The 13,395-nt window shown below is 39.6% G+C and overlaps 2 protein-coding genes across 3 annotated transcripts in view; one reads left to right on the forward strand and one right to left on the reverse strand.

Moving 5' to 3' along the window:
• The window catches only part of WDR27 (WD repeat domain 27), a 102,649-nt gene extending 92,189 nt beyond the window's left edge, over positions 1-10,460 (reverse strand). The window contains exons 1-13 of the mRNA XM_088534835.1: positions 10,281-10,460; positions 10,036-10,165; positions 8,906-9,030; positions 8,355-8,468; positions 6,772-6,823; positions 6,116-6,186; positions 5,225-5,339; positions 4,002-4,134; positions 2,719-2,822; positions 2,224-2,291; positions 1,443-1,576; positions 844-914; positions 64-142 (exon numbers count right to left, since the gene is read on the reverse strand). Coding sequence (XP_088390961.1) covers positions 64-142; positions 844-914; positions 1,443-1,576; positions 2,224-2,291; positions 2,719-2,822; positions 4,002-4,134; positions 5,225-5,339; positions 6,116-6,186; positions 6,772-6,823; positions 8,355-8,468; positions 8,906-9,030; positions 10,036-10,165; positions 10,281-10,460 — 1,376 coding nt within the window. The remainder of the gene's footprint in view (positions 1-63; positions 143-843; positions 915-1,442; positions 1,577-2,223; positions 2,292-2,718; positions 2,823-4,001; positions 4,135-5,224; positions 5,340-6,115; positions 6,187-6,771; positions 6,824-8,354; positions 8,469-8,905; positions 9,031-10,035; positions 10,166-10,280) is intronic.
• A 338-nt stretch (positions 10,461-10,798) lies between these two features.
• CUNH6orf120 (chromosome unknown C6orf120 homolog) lies at positions 10,799-13,317 on the forward strand. 2 transcript variants are annotated; one of them, XM_088534844.1, is made up of 2 exons: positions 10,799-10,874; positions 12,144-13,317. In XM_088534844.1, exon 2 carries the CDS (start codon positions 12,190-12,192, stop codon positions 12,739-12,741), a length of 552 nt encoding a protein of 183 aa, XP_088390970.1. In that variant the 5' UTR covers positions 10,799-10,874; positions 12,144-12,189; the 3' UTR covers positions 12,742-13,317. The 2 variants fall into 2 exon arrangements, with proteins under 2 accessions (XP_088390970.1, XP_088390968.1); XM_088534842.1 differs by having other exon boundaries at positions 10,838-10,874; positions 11,824-13,317.
• Positions 13,318-13,395: the final 78 nt, after the last annotated feature.

A 13,395-nucleotide genomic window follows, 5' to 3' on the forward strand; every position in this document is an offset into this window, starting at 1 on the left:
GAAAGGAAATACTGTATAGTACTGATACCACTGGAACAGTTACATTAGTACGTATCTACTCACCGTGGTGCTGTTGCATAACCTGATGACTTAATTTTCCTATGGAAAACCAGTGGTTGGTCTTTCACTGTGCTTTTCACTCCTGTAGCAAAATAATTTAATTTTCATGATAGTGTTTTCTTTTTTTAAATTTTGCGAATTATGATAAACTAGTATAATAGTTGCTGTCTCCTAGTGTTTCAAAAGGCATTAAAGACCAACTACTCTAAAACAATGATTAATGAGAAAAGAAATATGAACTGCTGTTTTGCATAGCAGCTATCTAGGGGGCAAATTATGAAGCATATGGTAAATTCCTGATTAAAAGTAACATGTTTATATGTTAGTTCTACATGTTCTATGGCACTCGTTAAACACAATGATAGCTATTTCTTCACTGCAACCTTAGAAATAAATCTGGCAGGGAATATTTGGTGTAAAATGCTTAATTGCCACCTCTCTGGAAAAAATTTCCAAAAGTAAATCTTAAAATTCCTTTTGTTTGTCTTTCATCATCAAGCCAGTGTTTGGTGACACATCATCATAAAACTTCTCCACAACCAGCCTAAGTGAGCAATACACAGTTACAGGTCAGCACAGAAAGACATAGTAAAGTATTATGTGATCTTTGATAAATTTGGTTAATGAGCTCAAATGCTTAAAAACATAAGTTAATAAACTATAAAAATAAAAAAAAAATGCAACACATAATTTGACTCCACAACCAGCATCTTGGCCAGAGGTGGCATGAGCCAGTTGTGAGTCAGTTACTGTTATTAAAAGTATATATTGTTTTATGCTTACCAAGTGTTTTACTAGAAGGTTCCTTGACTTTAAAACCCTTATGCAGGGGAGATTTTGGCAACAAAGGAGACCTAAGTATAAAATGAAGAAAAAACAAAACAAAAAACAACAACAAAGAAAACAACCAAACAAGAAACACTGCAAAGGAACAAAGCTTCAGATTAGAAAAAGTGGTCCTCCTAATTTCTTTTCTAGTTACTTGTGTGCATGACTGAGCATGTACATATGTGTGTCTGCATGCTTTCATGAATATAAGAGAGGCACAGTTTATCAACTCAAGGGCACAGAGAAGCCTCTGCTCAGACAAGATTCATTGATCACTGTAATTACAGGTTAAAATCCTGCTTCTCTGAATATTGACTGATGACTGCATTATGCACAGTGATATCTTTCGTTTGCTATAGATTTTAAGTCTTTCAGTTACCTCAAGATTTCTCCCAAACAATGCAACTGAAATATTTTTCAGTAACAATAGAACAAATGAAACAAAAGCATATCAATAAATATAGCTATACAAAACCATCTGATGTATTTGTCTTCCTCACACTGAAATACATTATCCCACTCTCAGAAAAAAATAAAATTAAATTATTCTGTACCTGGCAATAACTGAGAGAGTCTTCTCTTTTCCACATATGAGAAAACCATTCTGCTGAGATCTCACCAATTCAGCAATATTAACCTCCAACACTGCAATCATATCCTCAAACATTGAAGAGATCAAGCATAAAACCTGCAGCAATCGCAGCACAGGACAACACTCCTCTCACTTCAAAATCAAGTTCAAGCAGCAGGAAAGCATTAGGACAATGAAATCACTGTGTGTCATCTATGGAAACTACTAAAAAATATCAAAATATCTCTGAGTTTAATACTGTAGAGTATTAAACAGTAAAAAGTGGATATGCTTGTGCTTTTTAAGCACATTTCTTAATGGACTTGCACACCTAACAATTTCAACAGAAATTCTCACAACTCAAAAAGCTTTCTTGAAAAGATTCAGAAACCGTTCGTCCTGATCCTTGCTTAATAAGCAAATTAAAACAATGTTTATACCATCTCTTTCTCCCCCCTGCAAGAGCGATTCTGTTCCCGCACTGGTTGTTCCTAGCACTCCACCACAATGAACAGCAATTAATCTTTTTATTGGTAATCACATCTGATAATAGATAAGTTAAGACATTTAAAACTACACATTTGTAAAAACCAGCATGCTTCTTAAAGCAGAATCAACCCTCTCCAGAAAAACTTTTGTGGAATTCACGAGGCAAAACAAATGTACATGCTACTTTGTAAACAAAATATGTATGAATTAATACTTACTGAAAATAATTGAAAATTTAAACATTCATTATATTAATATATAAATTGCAGACGCACCTTTCCATTAACTGCCTTCTTTGTTAGGGCACACAATCCAGCAAATTGAATACTGAGGCCACTGTAATCTTTAATAAAAAAGAGTATAATGCTGTAGCAGTGTATTGACATCGCAAAAGTGCTACCACTAACCAACAACAAAAAAATTCTCAATAATTTGAAACCATCATTATTCCACTGTCTTCAATGCACATCCTTCTCAATTAACCCCCATAGTAAAGCAAAACTAGAATACCAGTCCCTGTATTTAATATTTGTAAGTTACAAAATCAGATAAAAATTAATTGCTAGCCAGTAGAGAAATCTAGAGTTGGCTCATCTTCTGAGACAAGTTACTAATGCCAGAAAACATGAAAATATATATAAAAATAAAAAAGAGAAAAGGTTTTATTCCTACAGTAGTCTACTATTTAAGAAACTAAATATTACACTACCGATATCAGATAACAAAGAAAAATAATCTTCTATACTGTAGCTAGGTATATTATGACCTACCTTTGTAACATAAAAATGCTTCTAATTCAAAGTTTGCTGAATTAACTATTAACAAGCCAGAAGAGCTTCCTATGCATAAATACGTAGTATTTAGTGCAGGAAATCTAGGACAAAAAAAGTTAGAAAAAGTATTTGATTTCATTTCATTACTATATATATTATTTCCTAGCAACCAATTTATTTAAATATCTGCAGTCTAACTCCAATACCACAAAAATAACAAACCAAAACAAAAATGGGTTTTGTATAGTAAGAATTTTTAAACATGTAGTTCAAAGCAAAAACTATCACACAAAACTCTGTGAGTGGTATTAAACAAGCAACCAGAATGACTGTAACTCTTCTGGCCTTGGAGGTCTCAAATTCACTAAAGTGTGCCTGTGATGTACATCTTAAAGCACTTTTTTCTTTCTCTCACTGATATTCCTCCTAAAAATGCAGGCAGCATGAAAATAACTGCTAATAATTACTTCAGTAAACCACAGGAGCAAACAAAACGATCCAGGACAGCTGGATATCCCTTTCTTGTTTACTCAAAAAAGTCTAACTATAGAATTAGCCAGTTATACCTGTACAACCCACAGGAGAGCAAAGAGTGGAAAAAGTGTTTCCTAATACATGATTTGGCTGAGGTGTAATTACAAATAACAAAACAAAAATCAATTGTTTTGTGAGACTCGGCTCTTGCTGCTGTATCTTATGCAGATTCCTAGTTAAACGGTTGAATTACCCTTTCAGAAAGGGCAGTGATACATAGACTAATTTAGGTATCTCTCCCTGGCCATCCAGTCCCACAAGGAGTAGTAGAAACTTCACACCTTTGAAACACCTGTGTCTCCAACAGTTTGGTTAGAACAAGTTTGGCTGTCAAGTTCTAAGACTGGAGCACAAAGTGGTGCTTACACACAATTACTACATCAGATTTGTTTCCTTAGGAAAACAAACTTAAAAAAAAAATCAGCTTTTCAACTCTAACTGGCTTTATTTTTATTTTTAAACTGACTACACTCAACCACCTGATATCAAAAGATACTAATAAATGGATACTCCAATGCTATTTTATAAAATTACTTTTCAGACTAGAAGCCAATTTTAACTTTCTATCGGTTTGCATATATCATCTAAGAGTAGGTCACAAAAACTTGCAGAACACTGAACACATTTCTCTGATTCTATTGCATTCTGAGAATATAGTGAACTGCAGTGAAAATAATCTAAGAATTGAGAGGAATTGGTACGAATAGATTCCAGTCAAACCGTTGGTGGTATTTTAGAGGACTTACAAGTTTTCTTCTTTATGGAAAAATATTGAACTGTCACAGTGTTCAATTGTGAGAACAGGCAGTGTTGTTTCCACTGTTTCTTCTCGTCTCATACTGTTTGTTTTATACAGCTGAGAAGTACTTTGCCCCTCATCTATGAAAGATGATCAACAACAGGATTTATCAAAAATATAATTAAATAGAGGAAACAAGATTTCAAAGTAATATTCAAAAGTAGTTTGAAGAAACATTACATTCAAGATCCCTGCTTCAAAAGTTGGGGATATGCTAACAGCCAGCATGAAATACTTTTCCTCATTATTTTGTTCTTTTTAGTACTGCCTTCTTTCAAATACCTAAAAATAAAACCTAGAGAGAGACTTAAAAAAAAAATGGCAGAATTTAGGTGTTTATACACCCAAGTGACTTAGAAAGCCATATTCCTATAAGACATAAATTTCACATCCATCTTCTTGTTTAGTCTGAAAAGAGCCCTGATGTTTAAGTCGCAACATAAACCAAAGCCAAGATGCAAAGGTATCTCATCCTTACATTCCCTAGAAATTTCTAATCCACTACGCATGCCCAATTCACGTCTAGGAAGCACCATTAGCATCGAATTAAGCATTAGACAGAGACATCATGTCTTTTAAAAATCCAAAGTGAAAGTCACAGCCATATTTTAATAAATAACCAGATATGTAGTAGATTTTCTCTTTATCCTATTGTAGCTGGGACACTGTGCAGCTAAGAATACAACAGTCATGAGCCCAGAAAAAGAGAAACCAAGGGAAACCAGATCTTCTCTAAAGAAAGCAAGCTCTCTTGTTTGCCTCTAAGAGGACCTGGAGGCAAAGTATGTAACAAAATCAACAGACTCCTAGGAGTTTCAAAATTAACTAAGAAATGTGCATTCCACTTAGGCAAGGGATAGATTTGTGGGGGACCAATTCTGTTCTCATTGAATTCTTGGGCAATGGTTTCAATAAAGACCATAAACTTGATGGCTGACATCCAATGTTTTATAAGTGCATGATAGGCTCAGATGTTCTTAATGGCACACATGCATAATTCTTCCCAGATAAACCAATTTACACATCAGCTTTATATCAGCTTCAGTAAGAATTCAATGCCACAAACTGAGATTTGTCACAACAAATTCTCATGATATGAAAAACACAGATTCAGTAACCTGCATCAACTAAACATATACTATAAACAACATTCTACAAGCACTATCCTACCTAATTTCTGTCCAAATTGCCCCATTTTATTATAGAATTTCTCTTGTTCTTTCTTTAAGTTGATACATGTCACACAACGGTAATTATGATCACCGATTAAACTGAATATCCAAAGCTGAAAGAAAAGACAGAAGTAATTACAACACTCTTTTGACATCAAACATACCATTTACATACAAGATGAATATAAACTCAAGATGTGGTATTAAATATCCTTGTACCTAAGGAATGCTTATATCTAGAATCTCATATTGCACCACAGGTTTAATTATATGTACTTATATTTTAAGAGCATCAAAGGATAATTTCACCATTGGAAAAGGAAGCTATTATCAATTTGAACTGCGTAATTGATAACATTAGATTAGAATTGCCCAATTTTCACATTTGTGTTTTTGAAAAAAAGATGCTCATAGGCTACTTGCTATATCAGAAAATCACTGGCAACTTGCAAATAAACACTTACTAATATACATTAATTTATACCTTTTTTAGGGTATTATTATAGTTAAATCTTCAATTTTCTTCACAACCCATTAAACCATAACACTGAAGAAAAATGCTCATTAAATACTATAGGAAAAAATCATTTAGATATAATTCCAAAGTTAAAATTAAGGAGGAGCTGAAATTCATATTTATATTTATCATGGATTGCTAAGATTTCCAGCATGGAGAAATCATAATCTTCACCATTCACTGTCATGGGTTTCCTTCCTTGATCAAAACAGTTTATAATTTGTATGAAAGGCAGACTTGTGCATCATATGTGATTAATACTAAAAGTAATGAATCATGCTTACCAAAATAATCGTTGTAACAGTTGACAGTAAAACAGTAACTTGACAACTTGACTCTTTTAATAGAGCAAGTTTCCTTGATAATTCTTACCTGTCCATCAGCACATCCAGTGATAATCTGTTTATTTTCTTCATCAATTAGCAGACTTAACAAAGGAAATGCTGCTTCGAGAAAGATGCAATTATTTTCAGAGCAGACATAAATCATGTTTTATTAAAACACACAATTCCAAACTGCAACATCCTATTCCACTGCTTTAGCTTTTGCATGGCCAAAGGCCTTTCAGTTGCAATTCGGTGACTTTTGCCTAAATTGCCATGGAAGTGGTTTTCAGAGATGCTATCTCAGTGTTTTTCTCTTGTTTCAAAACCAGAGGCAATTTCCATCATCATCTACAGACTTGCTCATACGCCTATGTATGTTACACTTATGGTTTGTCCTTCCACGTCATAGAAAAAAAAAAATGAAAGAAAAGAAGCACAGAGTGCTCAGAGAGTAGAATGCTAGCTACATACAAAAAGAGCTCCTTTCTGCATATCTCAATAAAAGTCAACAAGTTATATGCATATCCTGTAGCAAAAGAAAAGCTGTTTATGAAAGTACATTGTAACTGTTTACACAAGTACACATTCAATTTTGATAGCTTGAACATTGATGCCTCATATTGGCTAAATACTTTTATAATAATTTTATTTTATTGTTTAGAGAGATTTTTTTCTATGAAAAAGTAAAGAAAGAAAACTTACCTGTTAATACTGCTGATTGATATATTAACAGCCCAGCAGAATAGTCCCAAATCTTTAGAGAGAGGGGGAGGGAGGGGGAAAAAAAAAAAAAAAAAAAAAAGTATGTAATGACAGGCACTTAGTAGATCTTCAGGAAAAATTACAAACAAAATCAAGCAGCAAAGACCAAAATCTGACCATTAAGAGTAAAGTAGTAGCATATAGATTTTATGGATTTTTTTCATTCTTTTTCACTCTTCTTCTAAATAGGACATTGCTTAAATTATGGGTGATACCCACCTGGTATTAATAAACAAAGTAGTTAGAAATACATTTTATGATCTTTGCTTAGGATGACCTCTTAGTGATTTAAGCTAAATCAATATAAAGACATTTAAACTAGTTCTGGATTTCACACAGGGAGCTTGCGTGACTTCACAATTTTCATTCTGGACCCAGAAACAAGAGGTCTTTATTAGTAATTATGACACTTATTTTGATCTATAGATTCATGCATCCATCAACTTTTATCATTGACATCACTGTTTCTAAGTGACTTATCCTGTGCTTAATAATTGATTTACAAAGCTAATAAAAATTCATTTCCTCTCATGCTGCCCCTTCTAAAAGCCTTATATTCCACATTTTTTTCCACTACATACACCAAAGCTATCCAGCATGGGTTGAAAGAAAGACAGCCAGATAGTCCCTTCTCTCTTAACATGGTTGTGAGTCTCTGTACAGCATTTGAGCTTTTCTCCTAGTTCATAGTTCATTTGCTTCTGAATGTGAAAAATCTTTCTCCAAAGCAGCTATTTCCTAAGATATTTTTATCCTGCTTCACTACTTTTAGCCTAGTAAAAGTGCTGGGGATAGTACAGGCATTTTTAGAGGCTACATCTAATCAGGGCAGCCAGCTAGCATGACGACAGCATGGGTGAGTAAGACAGGGCAAAGAAATGATGAAGACTCATTTGCTACATTATTTGACTGACTCTTATTTTCATTTGATCACAATTTTATGCCGATTTTTTGCCTTGACAAAAAAGAAATCTTACTCATTAGAATTTTGTATAATTCATCAGCTCTTCAAATTAATAAGAAAAAGCATATGTACCTTTTCCTTCAGACATTTTTACCTTGGTTTAATTTCTATGATCGACATAAACTAAACAACATAAACAATCAATCAGAAAGTCAGAATTAATACTCCATTGAATTCCGATTCAATTTTCTCAGTTTTTGTCCAAGATCAAAAAAAAAAAAAAATCAAAGCAACATTATTCCAGGACAAAGACTACCATTAAATTTGTATCTAAAAATATGTTTAATTTTGGTATAGCAAACTTGAGTTTTACTTTAGATTGTAGAACCAAATGTTGTACTGCAGTATCACCTGGAAGACACACTATGGTTCACTCAGTCTTTTTTCCTCTTCTATTAAGAATATATCCTTTCTCAACTCCAATTAGAACAATCTCCTAATCTCTATAAAGATCTTTTTGCTTAACTTTCAATAGATACATAAAGGGAATAAAGCAAACCTTACTTCAAGATTGAACTAAGTTCTGTGTTTTAAAAGAGCCCCTCTACAATTTCCTTGCCTTAAAGCTTCTGTCCTCAGAAATCGATATCAGTGTATTTTTCTCCCATGTGCAGAACTCAGCAGCAGTAACCGGAGCTAGGTGGCCTTCCAGTTCAGCTAGTACAGCATTATTCTGTTATTTGAAGGGCCAAAACAAAAACAGATCAGAATTCAAGCTAACGGTGACCATTAGTTCATCTTTTTAATAATCGATAAATATTTTTAAAAATAAATTTGCATTTGGGTTCATCATATGCATCCAATAACACTTTTTAAAGCCAGCTGCAGTCCTGAACATCGTTCTGCTCGCAAAAACACTACATATATTACCCAGCAGAGGAGAAATTTTTCATATGTCCTCACAATGTTCTCTACTTACCTTACTGAGATATTTTACCACTTCAATTTTTTAATCAAGTCCTGTATCTATGTTACATTATCAAGCATTTGTTCAAACTCTTTCATCTGTATGAGAAAATTATGCTTAATTATTTCTATCTCACAAACTTATCTGAAAGTGAAGAAGTTAAAGATATACTAGCACTGTAAATACAAAGGACTACATCTTACCTTCGCACTTAGCATGTAAATCCGCTTTTCAGTGCATACTGCCACTTGCTGATCATCTGGACTAAATCTCACATGAAGCACCATTCCCAAAAAAGTTCCTATAACAATTCCTCGAGGCGTTAACCCTGCAGCAATTTTTATGTTATTATCACTCAACAAAAATATTACTTCAGACACTGTAACAGCTTTCAAATGAAAAGCCAATTTACAAATTTAGTTCCTGAAAGACTATTAGAGCAGCTCATCTTTTACTATAAAATAAACCTATTCTTTTTGCTTCACATACTAATGATCTCTTCTTATCTTCAAATTTAACGTAATTAGTTTCTCATTAGAAAGATGAATTTTCCAGAGAATCTTTGAAACAAATTAATTTATCCAAAATTTCCAGAAAGAATTTTGAGCACTCCAGCACTAACTGGAGTTTAATACAGTAGTGTCAAAACAGAACATATCACCTGTTTGGTCATATTGGAGGAAATTGGAAAGATACAAAGCTTATTCCTATAAGTTATTCATTACATGCATTCAAAAAATCAAGCAATCACCTCATCCCTCTTCTTACAGAGAAATGATAGGCCATCTACCAAAGAGTTTGTGGCTACGCAGAGAAAGGGAAAGAAGCAAATTCAGCAGTATGGAATCAGGCTCTCAGACATCAATGTATTACAACTCTACATGTCTATTTTGTTTCTATTTTTTGGTCATTTCTATTTTTCCCACAGAATCATAGCCTGATTTCATGCCTACTCCCTGAATCATTCTTCGATTCTCTCAGCTATATACACGTGGATTCAAATGCAATTATGCCAATTATAAAACCACTTAAAATGCTTATGTGTTATGTGTTAAGTCCCAGGTAAGTGCGGAGCTTCGGCGTGCTTACGTTTCTTAACAGCATCCATTTTCATAATATGCAAGTCTGCAAATTTAGCACGGACAGAGGGCAAAAGGTTATATGTTAAGTCCCACGTAAACCTCCAGCTACGGCCAGCGGAGGGGAAGTTTTTAACAGCGACGGAGTATGTGACTCTCTCACAACATCGACGCCCCCGGAGGACCGCGGCACCTTGCGGCTATCGTGACGTTACAGATCCTTTGGCGCAGCGCGTGCCGGGGACGGTGCCTACCTTGCCCGCTCTCCGCGAGGCTCCACACGCGCACGGCGTCGCGGGAGGCCGAGCACAGGAGGCGCGGCCCGGCGCGGCTGCCGAAGGAGAGCGCGGACACGGCGAGCTCGTGGCCCCGCAGGAGCAGCGGCTGCCCAGGGCGCAGAGTTAGCGGAGCCCTCCCCGCGCCGGAGCCGCCGCGCCCGCCGCGCCGCTCTGCCAGCGCCGCAGGCGGCCCCGAGCCGCCGCGCAGCCCCGCGCCTCACCTCGCCGCCCGCCGCGCTCCACACGCACAGCTCGTTGCCGCGCAGCGGGAAGGCGCAGCAGCGCTCGCTGCACGCCAGCGGCGCGCCCCGCGCCCCGCGCAGCCCGCACGGGAACAGCCGCTCCTCGCGCACCACGGCGCGGCCGCTCGCGGAGGGACGCAGCTCCGCGCCACTCGCCATCCTGCCCAAGGGCGCCCTGGGAGCAGCCACCCCTTCTCGGCGAGTGCCCGACGCGAGGCACCCGCCCGGGGCTCCCAACAGGCGCTGCACAGAGGCGGCAGCAGCAACGCCCGGGACCGGCCGGATGAACGTGCCGAACCCGGACCGCGAGCGACCGCCCCGGGCGGCCGTTACCGCCAGCGGGAGCGGGGCGGGGCGGACGCGGCGCCCTCGTTGCGATGGCGACGGCCTCGCCCCGCCCCTGCACGGGCAGCTCTCGCGAGAGCAGGGGCGGGGCCGTGCGCTAACGGCGCGGGGGCCGCCCCGCTGCGGTGGGAGGGGGAGCGGCGCGGGGTGGGGGCGGGGCCGCGCTGCGCCTGCGCTCCTCGGCGGCGGCCTCGGCGCTGCCGCCGCGGCTCCGGCCCGCGCCCCGCGGTGAGTACGGACCGGACCGGACCGGACCGGACCGGACCCGACCCGACCCGACCCGACCCGACCCGACCCGACCCGACCCGACCCGACCCGACCGGCGCGGGGCGGGTTGGGTTGGGTTGTGCGCGTTGGCTGCGGGTCACGGCGCGGCATCCGCCAGTGCCGAGCGGCCCGTCCCGGCCGCGCCCGCGGGAGGGGCAGCGTGCGGGGCTTCGGCGTGGCGCCCTACAGAGACGGCGCTGTCGTTCCGTTTCGTTTTCCTGCCCCTGCGCAGGGGTTTCTGCCCGTCCGGCTCGTTGTGCGGGCGCCGGGTTTGCGTCTTTTCCGCTGCCTCAGCCGAATCGCGGCCTGGTGCTGCGGAGGCCGGTAGAACAGGAAGTCGGGAACGGCAGAAACGTTTGCGCTTTTCTTTTTCCCCTGCGTAGGCATTAACTCCCGGGTCCGGGACGGTGTCATAGCTGTGGGAGCCGTGCGGTCTGCTCCGCTGCTAGCAATGTAACTCCACTAGCACTAGTAACTCCAGTGTCTAGAGAAACTGTCGTGCAGCCTTACATAAGGAACGAGGCTGAAGTGTCCAAGTGCGTGTGCTTGTGGCTACTACACTCAGCCATCACTTGCCCGTAAAACTCAGCCTGCCGCGTGCGGTGCCGCTCCTGGGCACGGTCTGGAGCTTGGCTGCCCTTTGCACGTGCGCTCCGTGCAACCTGCTGCGTGCTCCGGCCGGACGCAGCCAGTGACGGCCCTGAGGAGCACACGGCCTTCGCCCTCCCTGTTGTGCAAAAAACAAAACATTGCAGTTACTGGGACAAGTGCTGTAAAGGTCTGAGGTCGTTTATGGTAGTACAATCTTTGTGGAAGTATGCCAGTTTAGGTCCTACAAGTAATCCACAGAGAAGAACCATGCCGATATTTTATTACCTCACTAGACTATTGTTTTTAACTGCTTTTCCAGAGGAAGAAATTGGGATGTGTACTACTTTGTGCAAGTATCCAGATTTGTACCTTCACTATCTATGAGAGGATGGGAGTGAAAAAAAACAGGACACGCTAAGCAACTGACACAGTGTTTTTCACCCTGTGCTATGAACACAGAAAGAATTAGACAAACGCTTCAATGTCAATTCTGCAAGAAAGAGCCACTGCATGATGAATTTGTGATTAACTTTGTGTAGACTGGAGGGCATTTTTAACAATTACCATTTTAAAAAAGAACCTCTCTCAATCTTCCAAGAACAGATTTTACTAAACCTGGATTATGTTCTGTGTTAGCAGGCTAATACACGTGACATAGGAAGAGCCTGAGTAAAACTCAAAAGCCATGGCAACACACTGGAGGAGAATCCTGATAATGTTTGTGGCAGCTCAAGCACTATTTGTGGTAAATACCTTTGAGGAAGAGGATGTGCCCGAGGAATGGATTCTTCTTCATGTTGTTCAAGGGCAGATTGGAGCTGGAAACTACAGCTATTTGAGACTAAATCACGAAGGGAAGATAGTACTTCAGATGCAGAGTTTGAAAGGTGATGCAGACTTGTATGTATCTGATATAACTCTTCACCCTAGCTTTGATGAGTATGAGCTACAGTCTGTAACTTGTGGCCAAGATGTTGTTCATGTACCAGCACACTTCCGCCGCCCCGTGGGAATAGGGATTTATGGTCATCCCTCTCACCTGGAGAGCGAGTTCGAAATGAAAGTATATTATGATCGAACAGTTGTACAGTACCCATTTGGTGAGGCTTCTTACAACCCAGAAGAAATGGAGGCAAACCAGAAATACTCAGCAGAAGATGAATCTCAGGATGAGGAGTCTCTTTTCTGGACTATACTTTTTGGAATATTGAAACTAATACTTGAAATTCTTTTTTAAATTGATGTACACTGGACTAAATCACAATTCAGCATGTGAAACTGAATATGAATGACTATAATACTTAGTACTCTTTGTGAAGTTTCCTGAAGAGGTATTTGGGTTACTTTTTCTATACCCAGAAAGGAAGTGGGGGGAAAAGCCATACTTCATTCTAAATCCTCCCTTATACATAAAATGAGCAGCAAGCACAGTATTTTTTAGGGCTTAAAATGAATGTACAGATGGGATTCCTCCTAAATTCACTTTAAATAGGTGCTTAGGAAAACAAAAATCAACTCTAATTCAGTATTTTCTAGCAATTTTTATAAAAATATGAAATAGGAAATGCTGCACTTCACTGCCCCCCTCAGCTTAAAGCATACTTAAAACTAAGATCTACTGCTTCTCTGAACAAGGATCTTCAGTAAAACTAATCAGCAATGGCTTTGGAGTCAAACCGAGAAGCTGAGGGCGAAGGAAGCTAAAACCAAATGGTCACCTAAGGCAATATGTGATCTGTATCTTCACGGCTTGTGCTCTACATCATTTAAGTCCTCCATCTGCAAGTGGAGGCCTGTCCACTCACTCGTCACCTCTGCAAATCCATGACATGAATCAAGTGCATGCTGCATTCTCACTACACAGAGAGTGAGCCCTCAGCTGCTCTGAGCT

This window comes from Tinamus guttatus, unplaced genomic scaffold, assembly GCF_059628265.1.
Source record: "Tinamus guttatus ecotype Peru unplaced genomic scaffold, ASM5962826v1 Tinamus_guttatus_pri_ptg000601l, whole genome shotgun sequence".
Classification (NCBI taxonomy): domain Eukaryota; kingdom Metazoa; phylum Chordata; class Aves; order Tinamiformes; family Tinamidae; genus Tinamus; species Tinamus guttatus.

What these genes read in the sequence shown, in the direction of transcription:
- CUNH6orf120 (XM_088534844.1), top strand. Translation starts at nt 12,190, where the DNA reads ATGGCAACACACTGGAGGAGAATCCTGATAATGTTTGTGGCAGCTCAA.